Genomic DNA, 24581 nt, shown 5'->3' with positions numbered 1-24581 from the left:
CCTCCTGCCTCTCCCACGTCAATTCAGCCCCAGTGCAACCCGGTCACATCCTTTCCCTGCTCCAAAGTCTGAAAATGACTCACGGCTCATTAAGTTCACATTCTTGGAAGCTGACATTCAGGACCATCTTTAGTATGATGCTACATTTACCTCTCCCACCCATATTCTGCTGCTCTCCCAGAAATATTTAATACTAGGAGAGAGAGTCAGGTACACTATGCAGAATGACTGAGGACAGTAACCACACTCCCAATGACAAATCTCTTCCGCCAGATTCCCCGGGCCACCTGTATGCTCCAGCCATTTAATAGCCAGGACATGTACACCTGTCTATTACTGGCTCACCTCTCCACCATGCTACCATGGACTCCACAATAATGGGTCTTCTCTTAAAGTGACAAAATGGCACACAGTTTCCCAAATCAGTTTCCTTTTACTGCTCTTATTTATCTCCCTTGATACCTGCCCCTATAGGCCCCTCACCCATCACAAAATGCCCTCATTTCACCTTTACTGGTTCTAACAGGAGATCCATGCTTAAGTCATGGATGCCCACATCTGACTGCCTGTCGCAAGCTCCCCTAATCCTCCATCCTTCTATCCTTTTCCAATCTGTGCTTAATCCACAAAGGACTACTGCCCAGACCAAAGGCAGATCATAAACGGGGACCTTCTGGTCACACACGGAACAATAAAGTCCCTGATATTATGTTTCTACCAGCCTGGAGAATAGGCACCACCGTCCCCTAAAATGTCCCCCACAATGGAATTTACGATGCATTTAAACGCTGGCTAATTTCAGGTCCTTCTCACAGGGAAGGCCCTTGGGCTGACACCTACCACCATGTGGCTCTTGGAGAAAAGCAAGAGATCCTGGTCCCCACAGCTGTGGGATACAGATGCCCCCAGCACTGTAAGTGGGCAGCCCTGAATACTACTCTGGAGCCAAAAACCTGAAAACGTTATTGTCGAACCTTGAGGTTATCACAAGCTGGCTATGCCTGATGTGGCCGGGACACAGTCTTCCCTCTCAATGCCAGGGCACCTGGGCAATACGGCCCCTGTGGCATCATCCCTATCTCTTTGGTGTTTACCACTCTTCTTCCACAGCACCCTAAGCCAAGTGTATTATATCATCCTGAGCAGCCATCAGGAAAAACAAAAAGGAATGTGGTCCTACACTCTGAAGGCTACCTTTACCATAGTTGTGAAGCCCAATTGGCTGCCACACGTGCCCTCGAGCACTCCTTCTGCCTTATGCGTCTTGTGGCAGCCTTCTGGATGTCAACCTATGCCTCCATGACCTGGCTCAGGAGTTGTGCTGGCCCCAGGAGCCCGCATTGCAGGTGATGACTGCAGCCCAGACAACCACTGCATCTCGGAGGATGACTACCCAGGTACCCATATCATCTACCAAGGTGTCCTCTGCCAGAACACAGGCATTTTCCCTTCAAGGGATCCTCCACTCAGTGTGTACCACATACCTGAAACAGGTGAACGCCAGACAGACCTCCAAATTTATAACTCTCTCCTCCCCATACTCCCCATTGGGCTCAATAAACCCCATTACCACTGTGGCTAAAACTTCCCCTCTTGGACCTCCTAAAGCAAACCTACTGCTTAAGGCTAACCCCAGGCTAGTCTGCATGTACACATGGCCAAGGTTACATCCCAGTGGCTGGACCTCACACAATGTTGGGTATACTTGGCCCCCATGAGCAAGCCACTTCCTATTCACTCCATGCCGGATGACCCAAGGCTCGTGAAAAAGGCCCACAAAACCACCAATACCAATGCTACTGGTCTAGGCCCCCAGGTCTGTTAATCCGTACTCACTCCTCAGCTCTGCAAACTGGAGCAAGTTCCTTAGCCTTTCTGTGACTCAGTTTCTCATCCATAAAGTGATGATTACAGTACTTACTTCATTAGGGTGTTGTAAGGGGAGAGAAACCCCACTCTAGGTAAAGCTCCTAGTACCAGTCTGACACAAAGGAAATACCCAGGTATTTACTCATCAAGGACAGCTCAATTTCTACTTCCTTCAGAAAGCCTTCCATACCTATTCCACCCCATCTTCTTAACCCAGTCTAGTTGCATCTTTGGCCAGCACTGCACCGTTGGTTATGTATTTGTTCTCCGTTACATATGTGTTTATTTTGACTTCCCAAGTAAGAGATGAAGGTCCTTGAAGGAAGGGACTACATTACACCTGGCTCTCCTGCTGCCTTGTTGTGTCACCTTGCACTCACTTTTCTTCGGATTGAGTGTCTTTCCCTAGAATGGCAAATATATGGCATGTGTGCCGCCATTTCCCCACCCCACAGCCTTGGGACACACTCGTACTCACTAATAATTCTGCCCCTGAACCTGGGTCCAGACTCAGAATTCTTCTTAACACACTGCTTTGGACAATGTCTACCAGTGTATTCAATAAATATGTATTCAGTGCTTACTCCCATTTAGTATTCTGGGGATAAAATTTTGGGCGTCTTGTCCCTGTACTTAATAGAACTTTGTCACTTAGTGAGGAAGAAAGACAGTGTGCAAATTCATTAACAAGAAAATAGCCAATAGTGATCAGTACAGTGATGAAAATGAAAGAGTGGTGTGTTAGTGCCTGGGGAGGAGGCTACTTTAGAGTGGGTGTCCTGGGACTTTCTGAGGTCCCCGGAGATTTTGATCTGGTAGTTTTGGTGGGTCTCAGAATACTTGTTGTTAACAAGCAAATATAGGAAATTTGGAAAACACTGACATGGTGAGTAAGAGTGAGGGTACCTGGTCAGAAGACCTGGGTTCAAACCCCATTTCCTACACTTACACAGCTGTGTGACCCTGAGCAGTTTGTTGAACTTCTGTGATCCTCAGTTTCCTTATCTGGAAGATTGGAATAATGCTACTACTCATCTCAGAAGGTTATATTAGGATTAAATAAGATAAAACATATAAAATTTCTGGCACATAGTACATGCTCAATAAAAGGCAGCTATTAACTTGCATCAATTGGCCCATATAGTCCTAACTATAATCTTCTGTTTGAATTACTCAAAAGACAGACCCAACGAACATCACTTCATAGGGAATTAATATAACCTCTGAGTTGATTTTTGCCTAATGAAACTCTTCCTCTTGAAAAATGAATTCTCAAAAGACCGTTTTGTAAGCAAGAATGCCGGAGTCCAGTGAATATAAGGGTCCGTGGCTGTCTAGTTTAGGAAGGTTTAAGATTTGGAAGGGCTTTGGCCTAATTTCCTCCCCTGTCAGATGGGAACCTGGCTCCTGGCCCTTTCTAATTCAGTGGGCGGAGGTGAGGAGATTTCTGAGACCTAAAGGAATGTGAGATTTGCAAAGTGTGAGGCACAAACAGGACACTCTCCTTCTCAGACCAGCCGGCCCATCCAACTGAAAGTCCAGGGCAGCAGGGGTGGAACAGCTCCCGATACACTGGCCCCCGCTCACTTGGAGAAGGGGGCCGCACCTTCACGTTAGAAGCTGAGCTGGTACATAACGAAGAAAAAAAAATGTTGGGCAGGAAGCAGCCTTTTCAACCAGTGAAGAAACCGTTAGAATCCATCCCTTTGCCCTGATGCCAAAGCTCGGCCTGCCCCACCCAGCCGCTCTATCACGGACACTCAGGCTCGCGGAGGGCCCTGGGGGTGTTTGTCCCTAGTTTATCAGGGACCTGGGGAAACATTTCTCTAACTGAAGATAAACAACTTTTTTTTTCCCTTCTCTCTCTCCATTCTTGTAGCTACCTACCAGAGAGTTCCTCTCATTTTCTTTCAATAACAACAGTTCTGGAAAGAAGATATTTTTCAACCTGGGCTTGAAGTAACTGGTGGAGAGACAGGTAAGATGAGTTTTATTCATTCATTCATTCCTTCAGTAAATAATTATTGAGTACTTATTCCGTGCTGGGCTAGGCTCTTGGGTTCAGTTCCAAGCAGAAGGAGCTGGCAGTCTTTGTGGGGGCAGGGCTGGGTGGCGAACGATATTTAATAACCACGAAACAATTACAAATTGGGATCCAAACTGGGAGGGAGATCATATAATTGTGGGTCCTAATCTAGTCACGGGGGGCCAGGGGGCTTCCCTAAAGAAGTAACATTTGAGCTGAGAGAGTGTGTATAATAATCTTCTAGATTTCACTCTTGCCCTCCGAGTGGGTGTTTTCAGGGTTAAAAAGATGCTTCAGGGTCCAAAAGATGTGCTACCATACCATGCCAGTCTGTTTCTGGTACCAAGTCACGATTACTCGACCCTGGTGAAGACTAGGATGGAAATGACTTATTGGAGTGATAGAGAGGCCAGCATAAACCTGCCAGGACCTCCTTTAAGATTCAGTTCGCTTTGCGAAGGTTGCCAGATAAAAGATATTTCCAGATGGAGGGCCACGCAGGAAATACAAATGGAATCGTTTTTAATAGCTCTTCCTTTGCAAGATGTGACCCAAGGCAGCCTTCTGCAAGGAGATGGGAAGCGCTGTAGCCTGAAGGTGTGAGAGGAGCTGAGCTGGCCCATGGGCACTGCGGGGCTTTTGGAAAGGGGCTGCAGCCTGAAAGGGGCATTAAAGATGCTCTAGTTACATGAGACCCCCCTCCAACTCCTGCCCGCACCACCCAAAATGAAACTTGTGCCTGCTATCCTCGGCTTCTCAGAGGACAGGGCAGGTAGGCATCTGTGAGAGCACTGAGCCCCTTTATGGATGTGACTGTCCATAATAACAGACTGCACCCTTTCCCTGTGTCCTTGGGGCCTAGTGGGCTCCTGCAAAACAGGTCCTCTGGAAGTCAGGGACCGGCCCTGCTGACGGAGGCCTGAGTGGGCCGGGATGGTCACTGGGGGCCCTGAGGAATGTCTCAGAGCCCTCCAGACAACTTCACCATAACACTGGGGTTGTTACATGGGTCCGTGGATGAACCTGAGAAGGTTGTGAGCTCCCTGAAGTGACAGGTAAAATTCTGCATGTTGGACAAGTGTGCACCTAGGGAAAGTCTAACTCTTACCAGGTTTTGTGTGTAGGTGTGTGTGTGGTAAAATGCACATCGCATAAAATTTACCATTTAACCACTCCCACATGTGTAGTTCAGTGGCATTAAGCACATTCACATGATTGTGCAGCTGTCACCGCCATCCATCTCCAGAACTTGAATTCTTCCTAAACTGAAATATTGTCCTCACTGAACAGTAACTCTCCCCTCCCCCAGCCACTGGCAACCACCACTCTGTTTTCTGTCTCCATGACTTTGACTACTCTAGGTGCCTCACATGAGTGGGATCATACAGTCTTTGTCCTTTTGTGATGGGTTTCTTTCATTTAGTGTAATGTCCTCAAGTCTCACCCATGCTGAGGCACATGTCAGAAGTTCTTTCCTTTTTCAAAGCAGAATAATATTCCATCATACAGATATTTATTTACTGGGTATACACCCACAAGTGAAATTGGTGAATCATATAGTAATCCTATTTTTTATTCTTTTTTACTGAACCTGCATGCTGTGTTCCATGGTAGCTGCACCATTTTATATTCCCACCATCAGAGCATAAAAGTTCCAATTTCTCCACATCTTCACCAGCACGTTATTTTTTGTTTTTTGGATAATAGCTCCCCTAATGGGTGCACAGTGGTACTTTACTGTGGTTTTGTTTTGCATTTCTCTAATGATTAGTGATGTCAAACATCTTTCCATGTGCTGATTGGCTGTATGTGTATCTCCTTTAGAGAAATGTCTCTTTAAGTTCTTTTGTCCATTTTTAAATTGGGTTGTTTGGGGTTTTTGCTGCTGAATTATCAGAGTTCTTGATATATTCTGAAAATTAGCCTCTTATCAGATATATGATTTGCAAATATTTTCTCCCACTCCATAGGTTGCCTTTTCACTGTTTTGATACTGTCCTTTGATGTTTTTTATTTTGATTGTAGTCCAATTTATCTGTTTTTAATTTTGCAGTCTGTGCTTTTAGCGTCATATTTAAGAGGTCATTGCCAAATCCAATAGCTTTTCAGCTATGTCTCCTTTTAAGAGTTTTATAGTTTTTAGTTACCAGGCTTTTAAGAGGTCTGTGACTGACAATGCACAGGCCATCCTCAATACTGATTCCGGGAGGATTCTCAGGGCTTGATGAATGTCAGCATGAATCTAGGAAGTGGGAAATGATAGCATGGATGTGATATCTGAAGCCTTTAATTCAAAAGGAATTATTGAGTATCTCCAAATTTACATCAGTACCCTGGGAGCTAGTAAAAATGAGAATCATGGCCTCTCTTCTCTAAGAACGTAAGTCACTTGTGAGGTGACAAGATGGTGCAAACACAAAATCATTGCATTGCAAGGCAGAGGCTAATGAGTCCCTAACCAGGTCCTCGAGCCAAGAGCTGTGAGGACTTGGGAAGATGTTGAGTTCAGAGGACAGACAAACCTTCAGCACCAAGATGTGACGTGAGCTGGGTCCAGGTTGATGGACACATTTAGCGAGGCAGAGAGGACTGGGATGGATTTCGTAGTAACTGCAGTAACGGCTGCCATTTACTGAGCACTTACTACGTGCCCGGCTCTGTGTTCTGCCTGCTGCGTACATTATCTCAGTTACACCTCCTAACCCTATATTTATCATTGCCTCTATTTTATCATTGCAAGCACTGTAGCACAGAGATTTGCCTAAGATTAATTACCCAGATAGGAAGCTGTGAAGTGGAGACGAGAAACTAGGTTTATTTATCTCTATTCTTAACCATTCTACTATTGTAGCACCAAAGTTTTGAAGCACAGACAAAGCAGGCATTCCAGAAAGAAAGAACAGAATAAGACAGTGCACAGAAACGGGCGTGAGCAGGGGGTCTGAGATCAAGGAGGAGCAGCCTGGCTGGTGGGAAGCTTCAGGCTCTAAGCGTTTGAGATACGAAAAGCTGATTCGATGGTGCAGGCAGGATCACAGGGTGCCTTCGAGGGAAGCGTGAGGATCTTGGTCCCGACCTGCTAGAAGGACAGAATCATACATAGAGCTGTGGCTATAACCTTCCAGTTCACGTTTTTCCTCTATAAAATGCGAGCATCGAGCTCCCAAAACGTGAAGCTACTTCCCCGTGGTCAGAGGCAATAGGGAGCCAATGCAAATTCTTGAGCAGGGTGGTGAAGAAAACAGTATTCCAGATGGGTTAGTTTGGCAGATTCATGATGGGCAGCTGAAGAGAAGCAGAGAAAACTGGCAGGAAGAAGCAAGCAGCTCTTTCCCTGTTTTTTTGCTGAAAGATACCTCCCTCAGCAATAGGTATTTCTAAAAGCATCATCACAAGGCTCCTTTCCACTGAGGTTAGGAGCTTAGGAAGTCAAGCATCATCAGGAAGGTCAGAGTCTCCTTCCCCTGCCAGGCTCAGCGCCCTCGGCTAGTCATGAGTGCCAGAAAACTCAGCTTCCCCAGAAGCAGCCTGGCCCCTCCTCCAACAGAAGGAGCGCAGTATCTCAGACCAGAAATCCCCGACTCTAAGGAGCCAGGGGCCAGGACAAGTTCCTGACACCATCCCTCTATAGCACCTTCCCAAGCATGAAGCTGGGCCAGGTGTCTGCCGAATGCACCTCTCCCCCGGGGGATAACCAGTGCAGATGAGATAAGACAAGGGTCCCCCAGGCAAGGAGGCTGATCCCACCCTTCCTGGACTGAGCCCTGTGGCAGAACGCTCTGTGCAGTCAAGAAAGACCTGCCCTGGTTGACTATCCTCCTCTGAGGTTCTCTTTGCTTAATTAATTCTAATAATAGCTGCCGTCCATTGAGCACTGTGCTAAGCATTTGCCATGCATGATCTCATTTTATTCCTACAGCCCCGTGATGAAGATATAATTATCCCCATTTCACACGTGATGGAACTGAGGCTCAGAGCTGTCAAATGATTTGCCTAAAACCACATAGCTAAAAGAGCCAGGACTAAAACAGAAGCCTGTCTATCTCCAAAGCCTGTGCCTTTACCCATATAGTTGACTGCATTCTGCACATTGGTCCTCTGTAGCCACGTCTCCTTGGGGACACAGGGGCCCTGCAGTGGAGAAGCAAGCTTCAGAGAGGGAACTTGTGGCCTCCTGACACCACCTGTATCTGAGTGTTCCCAGCAGCAAGGAGCCTGATTGCTTTCCCAAACCAAACTCTTCAGTCTGAATCTGAACGGTATCTGGGCCCTTTTCTTCTCCCCAAAGTGATACTCAAGGAAAACAAGGGATCTTCAAGTTCCTTCTCAACTGTTGCTGAGAGAGCATAGTGCAGGCATGCTTTGGCCAAGGAGGGCAGGGCTGCCATTTGTACATTCATTCATTCACTCATTCAATAAATAGTTATTGAAGGCTTGCCATGTGCTAGGCACATCCTAAGTCCTGAAGACACAAAGGGGAAAAAAATCAAAGAATTTCTATTCTCATGGAGTTTACATTCTAGCTGCAAAGAAAGGCCAAATAAAAAAACACACAAAAAACTACAAATACAAATGTAGTAAAGTGGAAGTGGGGAGGGTACAGCTCAAGTGGTAGAGCACATGCTTAGCATACACAAGATCCTGGGTTCAATCTCCAGTACCTCCTCCAAAATTAAATAAACCTAAATACCTCCTCCCACCAAAAATAAAAAATAAAAAGTAAAATAATTTTTTAAAAAGTGGAAGTAATGATGATACTAGGAAGAAAGCTAAAGCAGGATAAGGGGATGGAGAATGATGAGACATGGGGTTTTAAAAGGCTCTTATGAGGATAAACATTTGAACCTAAGTGAAGTACGTGGGAGCCACAGAATGAGCTAGAGGAAGAGCATCTCAGGCAGAGGAAAGAGCAAATGAAAAAGCCCTCCGATAGAAGTCAGCTTGGTTTGTCTTAAGGATAGAGAAAAGGTCAGTGAGGTTTGAGCAGAGACAGTAGGGGGCAGGGGACTGATGGAAAATTAATAGGGGTCAGATAGTCAGATAGTATAAGGTTTTCTAGGCCACAGAAAGGAGCTTGGATTTCAAATGTTCCGTTCCAGGGCCCTAGGCAATGTGGGTGTCACTCACGTGGAGCTGCCTCTGAGGAGCTAAAGGGAGAAAATGGATCGAGTGAACAAAGAGTACCAGGACAGCTCAGTGAGTCAGCTCACCCAGCTCTGACTCCCCCTCGAACTTGGAACAGCAAATAATTTCAGGGTCCATTACCCAAGAGAAAAGGTAGGGGAGGATTTGATGATGGCAGAGGCAGAAGCAGGATCTGTTGACCCTCTGTCTCATTTGCCTTGTCCATCAAAGGGAGTCTGGATCACCAATGGGTGTTCAAAGATTTTAAAGCTGGAATCTCTGGGTATAAACAAAATCTTCCACAGAAGCTTACTATGTGCCAGTCTCCTTTCCAAGCACCTTATCTGCTTCATGTCCCAGAACCTTTACAACAGCTCCATGAGATAATCTGAATATGCCTACTTTACAGATGCAGAAGCTAAATTCCAGAGAGGTAGCGCAACATGTCTGAGGTCAGTAAGCGCTGGGCGGCTGCCGCTGGAGCAGGCACTTCAGAACCCCTCATGCTCCAGGGAGCAGGCTGGGAAATCACATTTCTGAAGCTCCCCCCATGTGGACAGGCTGTGAGCTTCACTCTGCTAAGACCTCGCTGTGGAATTGTGACATTTAGGGGCAGTTACTTTAACACTTGATTTTGCCTCTTGTCTTAGTTGTAAAAGGTGATTTAGAAGTGGTTGGAAGAAGGATAAAATCAGGGATGCGGCCGAAGCAGGCAATGTGGTAGGGAAGCAATGGAGCAGCCTACTCAGGTCCTAAATGGACACAAGCCTGCATTTCTGGTTGAAAAAATGGAGGCTCCCCAAGCCTGAGGTCAGCTGGTCTCTTAGGCTCACTTCAGCTCTTTCTACAGCACCCCAGTCTCAGCTTCCTTTGGCAGATGTCCTGACTAGCTGGAAGATTGTTGCTTCCTTATACAGTGATGATGACTTCTAGAAGATGGGGTGGTAAAACAGGTATCGTTTCTGAGCATTTACTACGCACCATCACTGTACGAAGCATTTTTACACACGTTATTTTATTGAATCCTCTTAAAAATCTTGTGACGTGAGCAGGCATCCCAGTGACCTCACCCTAGTCCTGGCCCTTCCAAGCGTTACTATCACCTCCATTTGACAGATACAGAAACTGAGATTCAGAGAAGTTAGGTAACTTCCCCCAAATCACACAGCTAGTAAATAGCTGAGCTGTCTTCTGACACCTATGCTCATTCTCCTAAACTCAGTTGATACAGATTTCTCTTTTTTAGATTTTTTGGGGCCTTTTTTCACTATATAGGACACCTGCTTTATTTATCACTGATAAGTCCAACATCCTGAAAACATCCATTAACATGCCCTGAAATGTTCTGAAATGGTTTAGGAGCCAGATGCCTGAGACAACTGAGTAGTTTAAAGAATTCTGCATGGGAACTGAAGCCATATTAAGACAAATCTTTATTTTTGTTTCCATATGTGAATGTCACAACTAACATGCATACGATGCAACTTGGCTTCTAATGGTTGGGAAATAAGAAAAGAGGTAAATTGTCATTCTTGGCATGTTCCCAATGACATTTGCATTTTCCTTTCTATTAGAAGCCCATTTTAGCAAAAAATGAAGCCTTAGTCACTTGAAACTGCTCTTCCCCAGAAAACAATTGTAGATGTAATACACAAAAAGAATAGAAAAATGCCAACAGGAAGAAAGTAATCCACCTAGGGTCAGATTCGTCATGCAAACTGTTCAGTCTTCCTCTGACATTCACACTCAGGAAAGAAAACTGGAAATTTTCTAAATTTTAAGGTATTTAAGATTTGCAAGGAGTCGGAGGAGGGTAAAAGGAATTAAACTGCAATCCCACTGGTTTAGGATCGAGTACAGATTCCCCCAGCTCTCAAGAACCATTTTACATGTTCGAATTGCCTCACAATTACTGAGTCCCTCTTCTGCATAAGGCATAAGGTTGCTATGGAAGGATACAATAAGGTCATGATTGCTTTAAAATTATTCATAATAAAAACACATTTAGAGATTTGATTCTAAATGTTAAACTTAAATTTGAGCAATTTAATTGCCCGTTGAATAGAAATGAAATCCCACTGGTAGGCAGTTATTTCTTACAACCACTCTGTGTGAAATTGAAAACTTAAGATACCATTTCAAATATTCACTTTCTCTAAGGAAGCTCTCCCCAAAGAGTTGTGAAAGATAAGAAACTGACCCAAAGTCATCGACAGTAATTGCTCTTTCTTTACACACTCTGGTCAAAACAGAAGCATATTATTAAAAGGAAACCTCATGCCCAAAAGTTAGCCATTCAGAGGTTACTTCCCAGAACCTAAGGATATATTTAATTTAACAGCTATCTTGAGCCCCATGCAAAATTATATAGCGAGGGAAGTAGCAACTTATCAGATTTAATAAAAGCAAGCAGATGCAAATGTATCATCTACTCACCAAGATAGTGAACATTAAAGTGGAAAATACATATACGTTTTGTTTAGGAGCAATAGGCGGTGAGGTGAAGGGACTCCCTTTGTTTGCTTTATAAAAACGGGATTTTTTTTTAAATTTTGGTCGGAAATTCTTATTCTTAACCCCCATTTCACCTTTAAATTTAATTTTAAACTCTTTTTCAACTCTTCCAATGATATTTTGCTATAACATAGCAGCCACCATTTATGAGCGCTTAATATACACCAAGTGCTTTCCATGCATGTAATCTCATTCTGTTATTACCCCCAGCACATTACAAGTCCATGGGCCACACTGCATGCATTCACTCATTTAATATTCACAATAACCAATGCAATAGGTTCTGGCACCCCTTTTTGACAGATGAGTATACTGGGAGTTTAAATTCCTGCTGTTTGTCCAGGTTCACACAGGTGGGAAATGGTGGGTTAGAATGCAGGCAGTCTGACTCCAGAGGCACTACACAATTCTGCCTCTGCAGATTAAGGAAATTTCCTAGACAGGCCACACTAGCTGATAAGTAAGAGCCTAAATCTAACCCAGGCAGTCTAATTCTCAAGTCCTGGCATTTAAGCAACACATTGACTGGTTCTAAGTAAACTGCTGATCACAACCTATACGTGCATTTTCATTTCTGATTGTAGAGTAGTAGGTTGTACATATATATCACATAATTTAGGCTGGCCTAAAAATTCTAGGAGTTTTCTCTTTTAAAATTAAAAACAAGGGTCTGAGCAAGAGAAGGTCTTTTTAGAGACTGAAGGCCTTGATTTGGACCCAAAGCTGCTCATAAGGCTTCCTTTCACACACACACACACACACACACACACACACACACACACACTTAGAGGAGGGGAAGATATTAGGAGAGATTTTAATTATACTCATTAGGGACTCAAGCTTTGGACATGGAGGTAAGAAAAGGACAATAGGATGCAGACTATAGTAAATTCTGGTTATACTTGTGAAAAGTTAGTGAGGATCAGCTCTGAACCAGGAAAATTAAGTGTACAAGGATGCACATCTGATTTCAACCACCGCTTTTCACAGTGAACTCATGCAGGCCCTTCAGTGCCATCTTTAAAATGGGAATAAAATGTCCATGACTATGATCCAGATTGTTCATATAAAGCTATGGATTCTGAAAACACTTGGTAGTTTCTTCTTTACAAGACTTGTGACTAATGTCATGCACAAGGAGGCCTTCAGTAATCATTTCTGAATGCAATTATTTTTCAAGGAACTTCTGATGAGGCCCAAGGGACCTAAAGTTTTGCTCTACAAAAGGGCAGGCTATTAGCCTCCTCCTCTTTCCTTCTGCATTCTTCTCACTTCCCAGAATCTGCCCCTGGGGTTGGAGGGGAAACTTGAACTCAAAAATCAAGTCTGGCTTCTCTCTCTTTCCCTGATCCAGGGCAAAAGAACCTCCCCAGTATTGCTCTCCATCATTGGAGAGGCACTTTTTTCTCTGCAGAGTACTATTGGCACTTTACAGAGGCCAGTTTAACCGCAGGAGTCCGATTTTTGAAAGATGCTGAGGGAGGGAATTCTGCCGCCAGCAGATGGAGTGGAGAATCAGACCAGCGTGGTCCCTCCCAACCACCCTCCCCCCGGGATTAGCTGCCCCTGGCACTGCTCAGGCGTACCCAGCCCGTGCGGTCCCTGCTCGCACACCTCCTGTCGCTTCTCTGGAGCGCAGACGCAGTCACAAACCCGCAGCCAGCAGATCCGCGCTGTCCCGGGCATCTGCGCGCACGGTGTCCGCGGACCTGGGATCTCGAACCCCGGAACAGGCGCGAAAGCCACTCGGAACGCGTGCATCTCAGTATGTGTTTATTTCACATTTTTGTCTCTTCTTTTTTCCTTGAGCGGCCCGCTGCTTAGTTTCAATCTTAATTTACCAAAAGGGAAACGCCAGAGAGGGGAAACCCTAAAGAATGATTTAGAGGCAACCCAGCCACCTCTCCAAAGAGTGGTGTTCACTGAGCGACTCTCCCTATCCCCGACGCTGGCCCCTTTAAGAAGCCAACTCATTCCTTCTGCTGCTGCTGCTGCTGCTGCTGCTGCTGCTGCTGCTGCTGCTGTTTGTACCGCTAATCCCCAGGAGCCCCGTTTAAAAAAAAAAAAAAAAGGAAGAAAAAAAGGGGGAGGACTGGGCAGCTGTCTCTTTAAATGTGATTTCCTTCTATTGTATTTGAATCGTGATCAGGAAAAAGGAAATGAAACCAGAGACAGAGGGAAGCTGAGCGAAAATAGACCTTCCCGAGAGAGGAGGGAGCCCGGGGAGAGAGGCGCGGTCCCCTCCCCGCCCCCAGGCCGCCACCCCCTCCCTGCCCTCGGCGGCGAGCTGCGCGCCGCGACCCGGGCCGAAGGTGCGAGGGGCTCGGGGCGGCCGGGCGGGCGCGCACGATCCCCGCGGGCGGTGCGGAGCCAGCGACAGCGCGCGAGCCGATCCGGACCGGGCGGTGGCGGCGGTGGGACCAGGATGGAAGGTTAAGTCCTGAGCAGCAGCAGCAGCTGCAGCCGCCCGGGGCCAGGCTGCGCGCCCCGGTCCCCGCCTCGGCCGCGGCGCGCCGGCAGCCCGGTGATTCGCTCTCTCTCTTTGGCGTTTGAAGGGAGCGCGGTGACTGTCCTTGAGCGCGGAGGGGCGAGCTCGCCGCCAGAGCGCCGGAGCAAGAGGAGGCGCAGGAGCGGCGGCGGCGGCTCCCGAGCACCCGAGGGGGTCCGAGCCCCGGCAGCTAGCCAACCCCGCGCCACAAAGGGAGCGCCCCCGCCGCCTGGCACGCCACCTCCCTCCCCAATGTCCTCGGCCATCGAGAGGAAGAGCCTGGACCCATCTGAGTAAGTGTGGCTCCCCTTTCCCCTCCACCCACGATATCCATGGCCTCGCGCCCGGAGGCAGCAGGGTGGTGCGGATAGCTGGCGAGTAGGCTCAAGGTGCGCGCCCGCAACGTGCCCTTGGCTCCCTCTGCCTTCCGCGGGGCTCCCCCGTTCTCTCGGGGGACTCCGGAGCACCGGGAGTGGGGCTGGGTGGCGGGCGGCAGGGAGAGGAGGTCGGCCCAGCGCTTCTGCGGGCCCCTCCCGCAACCTGGGACGCTCCCCAAAGCCATCGCCGGCCAGAAAGTTTACACAGGAGCAGGCACAGGGGAAACTCGGAGGCGCGCAGGTGCAGTCCCGAGAGCATTAGGAGCTCGACTCTGCTCCCTTCCCCCCTCGCATTCCTTCCCGGTCCCCCTTTTTCTTTGTCCACGTGGTCCTGGAAAGGGGGACATTCCAAGTGGAGGCCTCCCGAGTCCCCGATGGTCCCTTCCCGGACCGCAGGTGGAGCGGCTGCCCGCAGCGCCAGGGACAGGCGGGTGAGGGGAGTGCGAGCGTTCACCTCAGAGCTCACGCAGGCCTCCAGAGGCTTTAGAGTAGCTAAGTACGGAGTTAATCTCGATACACGTACCCTCCTCGCCTCTCGGGGTCCACCGATGGGGACCTTTGAACCTAGAAAGTTAGTGCACCATTTTGTGTGTAGGTGAATTCTTCTGGGGAGCAGAGTTTCACGACTTTTATCACAGTCTCAAAGGGTTTAAGGGTCAGGGAACCAGAGCGCTAATGAACTGCATTTGTTTTCTGAGCCTCTTACTGGTTTGAAATATCCCCTTCCCAGCATATACCTTCAACCCATTCCTTAGTGTTAACATTGGGGAGAAAGGGTTGTTTAAGATATCATTTTCCCTGTCAGCGCAAATGCCCTTTTAAGATTCATTAGCTGTCTGGTTTTGAGAATTTTTATTCCTTTGAAGTCCCCATCTAATCCTTTGAAGGGATTTGTTACACAGACCAAAGGAGCTGGTTAATGACTTGTCCATTTGTGCTTTTAAGAGGCATTTATTTTGTTTTGTTTTGTTTTGTTTTCTTGCTTTGAAAGAATTGTGCTTTCCTGATTGAAGTAACCCCTCCTCCCAATTTCAGTCTCCTATGGTGTTTATATACCTGGGTTTTACCCTCAGTTACCAGCATAAAAGCTCAGCATGTTCTCATAAAACACAGGAAGTACCATGATCCAGTGAGAATATAAACATCACTATTCAATCTTGAAGGTTCAGAGCCAGTTCTATAAGGAGCTAGGTTGGTTCTATCAAAAGCCCAGTTTCCTTAAATTCGTAGGAGAAAAATAACATTCCGTTTTAAAAGTAAATATCTACAAAAACACTGGGTTTAAAGGGGGGTGGTTTGCTCTTTTATTTTATTTTATTTTTTTACAAACCTAGAATTACAACTTAGCCCTGAGTTTTTAGAGCCTAGGCAAGACCATAGTACTATAATAAAAGAGTGAATTGGATGAATTACCTTTGAAAGGTGCCTAATGTCTTTTCAGTCAGCAGAACTTAGTCACTAATCTTTTTATTAGAAGATAAATCTGGAGGTTTCAGTTCCCTGGAGGAAGTTTGCTCTTTTCAAAGTTTGTGCTTTTTCACAGAGATAAGAAAATTGAAACATCTTAACCTCGTAACACAGCAGACACTACTGAAGGATGCTCCTCTGCTCCATCCTTTGCTTTACTATTTGCCCATTGAAGACAGGCTCTCATCAGAGATGGACCAGCTAGCTGAGAAATTACTGCGACACATCCCCCCTCCCCTATCTCTCTTGGAAATTGTTGAGAAATTATCCCAGAAACCCAGGCTGAAGTATATTCAGGTGTAATATTCAGATGGGCTCTAGGAGAATATAAAATATTCATTTGAGGGTGAATCCTACTCAGTTATTGTCTTGGAATATCCACCAAAGATAATGTGATATTATCATTAATTATAGAAAGATAGATAGAGCCAATATCTTATACTGTCCTTTCCTATCTCATGTCAGGCCATCACAATAGCTCTTTCGCTTAACATTTCTACTAAGGACCACTATCCTACCAGATGCTCTATTGTGGGCTTACTTGGGTCAGTACAACTGGGGTCAGTCTGATCAGCATTTCCAAATTACACAGAGTAGCTTGCCTAGGTATATGCATGTGGAATAGTTAGACAGAAAGGCAGCCAGAATTCATGAACACGGTCATTTCCTCTACTGTGCAATCAGTGGCCCCTGCCGCCTCCCTGTGAGTAACAAGAGCAGTTCATTTTAATTCCAGGCAGTTTTGCACCAGCTAAGTGCAAATTCTCTCCTTTCACAGTTGGTTGGCAGGATCAGCATTAGGGCATTCAGCGGTGTTGAGGTTCCACGAGTGTTTTTGAAAGCCTTAGAGTCAGACCACGGGCTGTGGAAAGGGAAGAGACGCGATTCTCAGCTGACACACAGGAAAATGTAGGGTGTGCTGTTTTTCAGGAGGGAGAACGGCAGTCCTTACGTATAACCCGTGGAAACAAAGCAAAGCAAGTCAGGCTTCAGTGAATTCTTAAAACTTGAATTTTTAGGAGAAAACTTGTTTGAATTTCACATTTCCTTGTTCTAAAAGGAGATCATCACACGAAGCACACATGTTCTACAAAGTGTTGGCTCAGTTTCAGTATTCCGAAATATTCACAGGGAGGTGTGCACTTTACAGACAGAGTCGCCTGGGGCTGTCACAGTGTGTTATCAACAGTGATTCCCTGAGCCTCACCATCCCCAAGTGTAAATGGTTGTGGTCACAGGCCAATCAGGACACAAGGTCACTTGGTAAGTTAGTGTCAGCTGGAAATGGGAGACGCAGATTTACAGCCTCCAGGTACTGAGGGGGAAACTCTCTTTGGGAATTTCACAGTTGGAAGCAGGTCCATTTTTCAAAACGTAATAGATTTTTGAAAAATAGATTTGTGTTTGAGTAAGGTTCAAAAGAGTGCTTGTTAATTGATCAACAGGTATTCGGTTTTTCCTGTGTCCCACTTGGCGCAAGAATCGTTTCTTCCACTCCCTTTATTTTCTTTTGGCAAATAAAGTTATTTCTTTTAAAATGAGAAACGAAAGTATTCAGACTCCGATTAAGCAAAGTGAACTAGAGATGCTGTGTGACTTCGTAATGAAAGAACACAGATCTCAGGCTCACTGTTAACAACTGCCTGAGTAAAGATTTGAATCCTTTTAACTATCTTCCACTCTCTCAAAAACAGTCACTGCCCCCTCCCCATTTTCTTTCCTAAATCATCTTCATCTGAATCACTTTAGCTGTTGTAAAAATGTTCACGTGCAGAAGGGTCTAGTTGATGTCCTTTGTAGGGTTAACAATGGCCTTAATTAACACCTAGGATTTTTCAAGGCTTCATTCAGTAAGAAGGATGGGATGCGGAATTTCTGTTAAAAAGTAGTAATAATGAGAATTCCTATTATATCCTGATGGAATTTATCTTGCAAAGGGAAAGCAGCCTACAATAATTAGGGTTCCCTTTTCTTCTTTCTTCCTCACCTCTTCTTTCATGCAGTTGGGAGGCCTTGAGGCAGAATGGCACACAGATTCAAAAGGGAGTTTGCAGATTTTTAGCCATCTAGGTAATCCCTGCAGCGAGCAACTCTTTTAGTCCCAGGTGTCTCCTCTGGGATTGGGCGGTGCCCTTGGGTCCTGGGGATGTGAGGAGGAAAAAGGGGAAGTGTGGAGACAGAGTAGGAGGGAGAGTGGGATAAAGAAGGAGGGAGACAGAGGTGCTGAGAACGGGGCTGGACTGTGTGTGGGGCTGGGGTACCAGCTACAGTTGCCTTGGGTGCCTCTTGGCGTCCTGCACTTGCTTCTTACGGGGCCTAGAATGTAAGGTCCTACCAAGGCTGGCCGGGCCTCTCTGCAGTCTGGCCTAGGTGGATGTCCTCTCCTTTCTCCTTATGTCACCAACAGGCAATTGAGTTACGTTCCCTGTTGGGCCCAGGGTGATCCCTGACCCCCACACTCGTCTCCCTGGGATGACATTGTCCCTAATGCTTGGCCTTCTTCCCAGGGAGCCAGTGGATGAGGTGCTGCAGATCCCCCCGTCCCTGCTGACATGCGGAGGCTGCCAGCAGAACATCGGGGACCGCTACTTCCTGAAGGCCATCGACCAGTACTGGCATGAGGACTGCCTGAGCTGTGACCTCTGCGGGTGCCGGCTGGGCGAGGTGGGCCGGCGCCTCTACTACAAGCTGGGCCGGAAGCTCTGCCGGAGAGACTATCTCAGGTACCCACCCCCGACCCCCACCCCGGAGCCCCGGGCAGGGCCTGTCTCCCCCAGCTCCTGTCGCGGCCCGCCCGAGCGAGGTCCGGCAGAGGCTGGGTCTCAGCCGCCCCACGCAGAGAAGCAGGTGGCCTTTCTTCTTCTTCGAGAAGCATGATCTCGGGGATACATCCCTATGGGGTAAAATTCTGATATGTTAAAGGCGAGGGAATGATAAACACAAAATCAGAACAGCGGTTCCCTCTGGGGGGCAGACAGGGGGAGAGGGTCAGGCAGGAAGGCACAGGGAAAGCCAAAGGAACGGGGGCTTTGTAGTTTCTGAGTTTGAGGGTGGGTTCCTAGGAGCTCATTTCATGCTTCAAAACATACATGTAGGATCTAAATATGCTTTTGTAAGATTCCAATATTATGTGATGAGAAATTTTAAAATAGAAAGCATGTTCTTGCCAAGGCACAGCAGGCAGGCCATGAAGTCAGCTATAGGTTTGGGCCCCAGGACCATGGCTTTCTAGCTCTGTAACCTTGGGCAAGTTATTTAAGCTTCCTTAGTCTCGATTTTTCTCATCTGTAAAATGGGGATAATAGTGATACCTACTTCCAAGAAGGTGGTGAGGATTAGATGGGGTGATTGATACATGTAAAGGGCCTGGCCTAGTGCATGAGTGTCAAATAGGTGTTAGCTGCTCTTGCAAGTAACCCTCATGACATTCATCATTACACTCTTTAACTATCTAATGAACAAAGAGATGGAGGAATGGAAAGGCAAAATAGGAACTCTAGAACACCCACTGAGATGGGCACTGAGGCCATCTGGGATGCTCTGGGTCACACTCTTGGCTATGTGAATTTCCCTTTGCCGAGAATGTTCTAGCATTTCCAGTTTTATATTAGCTGCTGCAGAGGTAACTCTGTGCCCTCTGCTGTCAAATCTGCTCAGCTGTGTAACTGTCAGTTTTTGCCATCTTCCGGGGGCAGCGGGTCTGTGGAGCATGCAGCCATGATACATTAGGACCACCCAACCCAGCGAAGCTTGTTTAGACTCCAGTGCCCTTGGCTGCCAGGCCATCTCTTCCTCCCAAACCTGCCCTCAGAGCATTTTACATTAAAAAAAAAAAAAAGCAAGCAATTCCATGGTGAAGGAAGCTTATCTGTTTACCCAGAGACTGACAGAATAAGCCTTTTTTTCCCTCCTAAATTCCCTGATAAAATCCTCGCAAATTTGGTGGTTCAGAGAAAAGAAGTCAGGTTTCCAAGGATCATGATTTTAATTTTGGTCAATTTTTTATTAAGTTGGAAGAAAATAGAAGCAGGATAAGTAGAGATTTTGCTCCCTACCAGTTTGCCAAGTCAGTGCAGAAAGCAGACGGGTAAATGATTCCCATTGGACCCCCTGACTACAGCCTGTCAAATCATTTGAATCTTATTAAATGAAGTACAGATAGAGTCAGGTCAAAAGAGCCCAGGCTGCTCCCTATCTCTGTGGTTTTATGTAACATTCAGGAATAAACCCCGCGCTGCCTGGGCTTGTTAATCTTTTGCATTTTTAAAAAGGAGAGGAAAAAAATAGTCTGGGAGAACCCAATGTTAATTAGCTTGTGTCTTGGTGACATGAAATTCTTCTCCCTGCTACATTCCTAGGCAACATGTTAATTAACTCTGTGTTAGCGCAGGCGTTTCCAGCCATCCTTTCATATTTATGTTATTGTTATTAAAATGGGCAGGAGGAAGCTTAAGACATGACACCTCTTGACAGAGGAGAAAAACCATTTCTTGCTGCAGGGATGGCCCTTTAGCCATGGACTTGTTTGCGTGCATTCTTAACATATCTGGCAGTGTCTTTGCAAAAGGCAAGTTGGAGGAGGGACTAAACGGGTCCTGTGATGGGGTTCAGTCCTTTTCCCAGCCACCCTCTTCACCTCTCCCCAGTCGCAGGAGAACTTCTGATGATTTCCAATGTAATTTCCAATTACAGTCCTTTTCAGACACTTAGCCTTAGATATTATGAGACCTCCATGCAGAACCTAAAGAAACCCTGTGCTATTATATTGTTTCACTGGGAACCAAGCAGTAGCTGTTAATGCCAGTGCCCAGCCCAGATCCCCTTGGATCCCCACCCTTTTTTTTAAACTAATTTTTATGAGGAGCACCCCCTTCCCGCCCCCCTCCCCCAGTGTTTTACTTTCAACATCCAGCACCTGCATCTGTTATAACCAAAAGTTTGCCCACTCCACTCCCCAGATGCCCAGCGGACCTGGCCCAGTAATGACTGGCACTGCTGGAGACTGAAGTCCTGCAGTCTTGCCTGGAGCCAGGGCCACTTGGAGACGTGACTCATACTCCTGAGTCCCTGTGCAGTCAGGCTGAATCTCCCCTCCGAGGGACTCAGCGCAGAGATAGCAAATTTGCCTGCCTTCCACCCCTTTTGTCCGGCTTCCCTCGCCACCTTACCAGTTTCCCCTGATTACACATCCTCAATAAATCCTGGCTGCAGGGTCCACTTCAGGGATATCCAGCCTAAGGCACCAATTCTTGGTACCAGGGGTGAATGCTCAAGTTTGATGTCAAGTCCTGGCTATTTTCACTATTAGGAAAGTCTCAGCACACCAGAGCTGGAAGGGGCTGCCGAGGCCTTTCTATTTCTGCCTTCTTGCTTTTCAGCTGCAGACGCAGAAGCCCGGGCAGGGGACATCATTGGCTTCGGGGCACCTGGCTAGTTAGAGGTGATGCTGGGACCTGAACTCGTCTCCCCAATGTTAGTCCTCTATCCTCTCCTTCGTTAGCTGCCTGATGTGTGTTGTAATTTACCCCCGACTTCCCTTTAATAAACGCTCTCCTCCCATAAGGGTCACACCCCCAGGCGGTTGGCTTCATTCCACACACACTGGTTTGTGAGTCGTTTATCCTCGCTCAGGCCCAAACTCAACTTACTGAATAGTCAGGAAACCAGAACTGTCTTTCCACTCCGTGACCTCCAAGGTGGCAGTTCCCTACAGCTCCACCATCTGCTGCCTCAGGATAAAATGTTCTCCCCCAGTAATGAGTTTGCTCCCAGGTGGTGCCTTGAAAACACTCGGAGATCTTCAGATGAAAAGTGGGATGTGGAGGGAAATTAGCTGGCCAGGCTGTAGCCACGAGCTCTCTACCCACAGACCACGTCTTCCTGATTCCATTCATTTTGCCCACATGTTTCAAAATTTGTCAACTGTCCTTACCTCCCCTACGACCCCCAGAGTGTACCAGCTGTTTCTCTGCTGTTCTGAAGTTAATAAGAACTTCCTGGGAGAACATGCATTCACCTGAAACTACCCTAAAGGTTTTACGTGGGAAGGACCTGCTGACATGTCATATGATCAGGCACGTGCAAAAATGATTTCTTGCAGCAAGACTGCCACCATTGGGAATACCCCTGAGATGCGTTAAAATACAGCCAGCGTTGGCTTTGCCCTTGGCCACTGGTGCTTTGACACGCTGCAGTTGATCCTTCTAACAGCCAAATGAGGTGAACGCTCTGATCACTGCCATTGCACTAGCCCAGAGCAATCATATGTCTCACCAGGGTTGCTCAGGTACTCAGGGCTAGTCCTGGACTGAATCCGAGTCTTCTGATCCCAGTGCTTGTGCCATCCCACTCTTGCGGGCTGATTCTCAAACTTCAGCCTGCATCAGAATCACCTGGAAGTGCTCAGGAACACACAGACACACAGCTGGGCATCACCCTGAGTGTCTCAATCAGGGCAGCATGAGTGTGCATTCCTAGCAAGTTCTCAGGTGATGCAAATACGGCTGGTCCAGGACCACACTCCGGAAACCACCGCCCTAGGCTCTGCCCTGTTGCATCTCTCACTCTGACATTGAACGTTGCTTGAAATCAATGACCAATCAACTGAGACTTAGTTCTGACATTTCAATGTCAGAAGAGGAGTTTCTCCAGAGCCTCATGCCATCTGGGCAGCGAGGATCTTGAATTCAGTCCTTCTGTTCTATGTGGCGAGATGCTGTTTGTCCTCCAGATCTCTGCGGCATGATTAACCACACGTGTTTTCTGTTGAACTCCCTCTGTCTCCCAGTGAACAACCAGGTGGAGATGGCCTTTGTAGCTTTGAAGGAGTTTCAAGACCAACCCTTCCCCTGGGTGGAACTAGTGGCAGTTGATGTGATAGAATTTGGGGGCCTCAGAAAGATGCCCATTTCATTGTGTTCCTGGTCAGTTTCCTCTCAAAGGGGCCCCAGGGGTTTACTCCTGCTCCTCCTCTTCTAAAATGAAAAGTTCCTCTGGGAGGAGGCACACCACCCATGCCTAATCGTCTTGAATCACTTCAGCTGAGAGTCTTTTCCACAGAGGCGGGGCCAGGGCAGCCTGCAGGCATGAAGTGTGGTTGCAGCAGGCAGGGAGAGCTCAGCAAAGGGATGTGAGTTATGCCAAACCCAAATGCCACAGATACAGTTTCATCCCAGAGGACCCTCTTCCTTCTAAGAGCAACTACGCACGAGTCGGCCGTCTGTCTGGACCCAGCTCATCCTTGCTTCCCGCCATCCTGGAAATCCATCCTCAAGCCCTGCCTTCCAGTGTTCTCTGCCACTATCTTCTTAGCTTTTCTCTCTTTTTTGTCCTCCAGGCTTTTTGGCCAGGACGGTCTCTGCGCTTCCTGCGACAAGCGGATCCGTGCCTATGAGATGACGATGCGGGTGAAGGACAAAGTGTACCACCTGGAGTGTTTCAAGTGTGCCGCCTGTCAGAAGCATTTCTGTGTGGGCGACAGATACCTCCTCGTCAACTCCGACATAGTGTGTGAACAGGACATCTACGAGTGGACTAAGATCAATGGGATGATATAGGCCGGGGCCCGGCACCCCCGGGGAGGCGTTTCACTGAAGTCACTGTCTCCGCGGGGTCTTCACTCTTAGGCATTTTGGGGGATTTGAGGGTGGGTTGAGGCATTTCTTAGGGGGTGTAGACCCTGACTGGGCACCAAGAAGCGAGACACAGCATCTAAGGGACAGAATGCAAGGGACAAAACTAAAGGTGACAAAATGACTGGCCTCTAGGGAGAACTTCAGGACAGTGCCCACAGCCTGTTGGTAATAACTGACATGACTAGTGAAGGACAGGAGTGTTGGGAGGCGCTGGGCCATCATGGTGGGACTTCCCATCTACAGATGGGGACTTGTTCCGTCAAGACTCGTTATGTCTTTGACCCTTGAAAACTAGAGACGTGCAATTGATTTCTTTTCTTCCTGGCTTTTATGACAACCCTGTTCCAATCACTGTCCTCCGCACAAGGGAAGGACAGAGAGAAGAGTGGCCATCCTTTCCTTCCTGGCCACCTTCCCAAGGCCTTAAGCTTTGGACCCAAGAGGCACTGCATGGAGACAACATTTCAGTTGAGAATGAAAACTGCAACTTTTAACCAAACAATTATTTAAAGCAATGCTGAGGAATCACTGTTTTTAGACACCTTAGTTTTGAGGTAAGAAGTTCCACAGATTGTTTCTATATAAATGTAAATCTAAAAAAAAAAAGTTGTTCAACTATTTTATTATCTTAGATTATATCAAAGTATTTGTTGTGTGTAGTTAGAAAAAACTCTGCAGACAATAAAAATGACAGACTAAAATGCAGTGTGGTTTATTTGGTGATGACTTACAATTTGGGATGGCAGAAAAATGGCTTTTTATATTGCAAAGGAGAAGTAAATAAGCAATTTACTTTTAAGTCGAATAAAAATGTGCGTTTATGGCTAGGGTTTATATGAGGCAGGTACGTTTCTATATTACTAGCAATTAGTATGTAACAGGTCATCATGTAGCTCAGAGGGATGTGGAATAATTAGACTGTTATTGTAAAACATGCATTTCACTTCAGCACTGTACAGAGTGAACGGAATGCAGGATCATTGCCTTTGGGAAACCTGTAACCTAGAAAGGACACAAATACATAAAACAGGTTCCCTTTGGGAGAGAAGGTAATTACCTAGTTTGAAATGTGGCAAAGATGC

The 24581-nt window shown here is 46.8% G+C and overlaps 1 protein-coding gene across 3 annotated transcripts; it reads left to right on the top strand.

Moving 5' to 3' along the window:
- The first annotated feature begins 13048 nt into the window (after window positions 1-13048).
- Window positions 13049-24204, top strand: LMO2 (LIM domain only 2). Of its 3 annotated transcripts, none has more exons than XM_072969768.1 (4): window positions 13049-13298; window positions 14089-14314; window positions 18373-18588; window positions 23202-24204. In XM_072969768.1, the coding sequence occupies exons 2-4, from the start codon at window positions 14274-14276 to the stop codon at window positions 23419-23421; spliced, it is 477 nt and encodes a 158-aa protein (XP_072825869.1). In that variant the 5' UTR covers window positions 13049-13298; window positions 14089-14273; the 3' UTR covers window positions 23422-24204. The 3 variants fall into 3 exon arrangements, with proteins under 3 accessions (XP_072825869.1, XP_072825868.1, XP_072825870.1); XM_072969767.1 differs by lacking the exon at window positions 13049-13298 and adding an exon at window positions 13688-13965; XM_072969769.1 differs by lacking the exon at window positions 13049-13298 and adding an exon at window positions 13709-13845.
- Window positions 24205-24581: the final 377 nt, after the last annotated feature.

This window comes from Vicugna pacos, chromosome 10 (genome assembly GCF_048564905.1).
Source record: "Vicugna pacos chromosome 10, VicPac4, whole genome shotgun sequence".
Classification (NCBI taxonomy): domain Eukaryota; kingdom Metazoa; phylum Chordata; class Mammalia; order Artiodactyla; family Camelidae; genus Vicugna; species Vicugna pacos.
The sequence above is the reverse complement of the archived record's forward strand: the minus strand, read 5'-3'. Positions and strand labels throughout refer to the sequence as shown.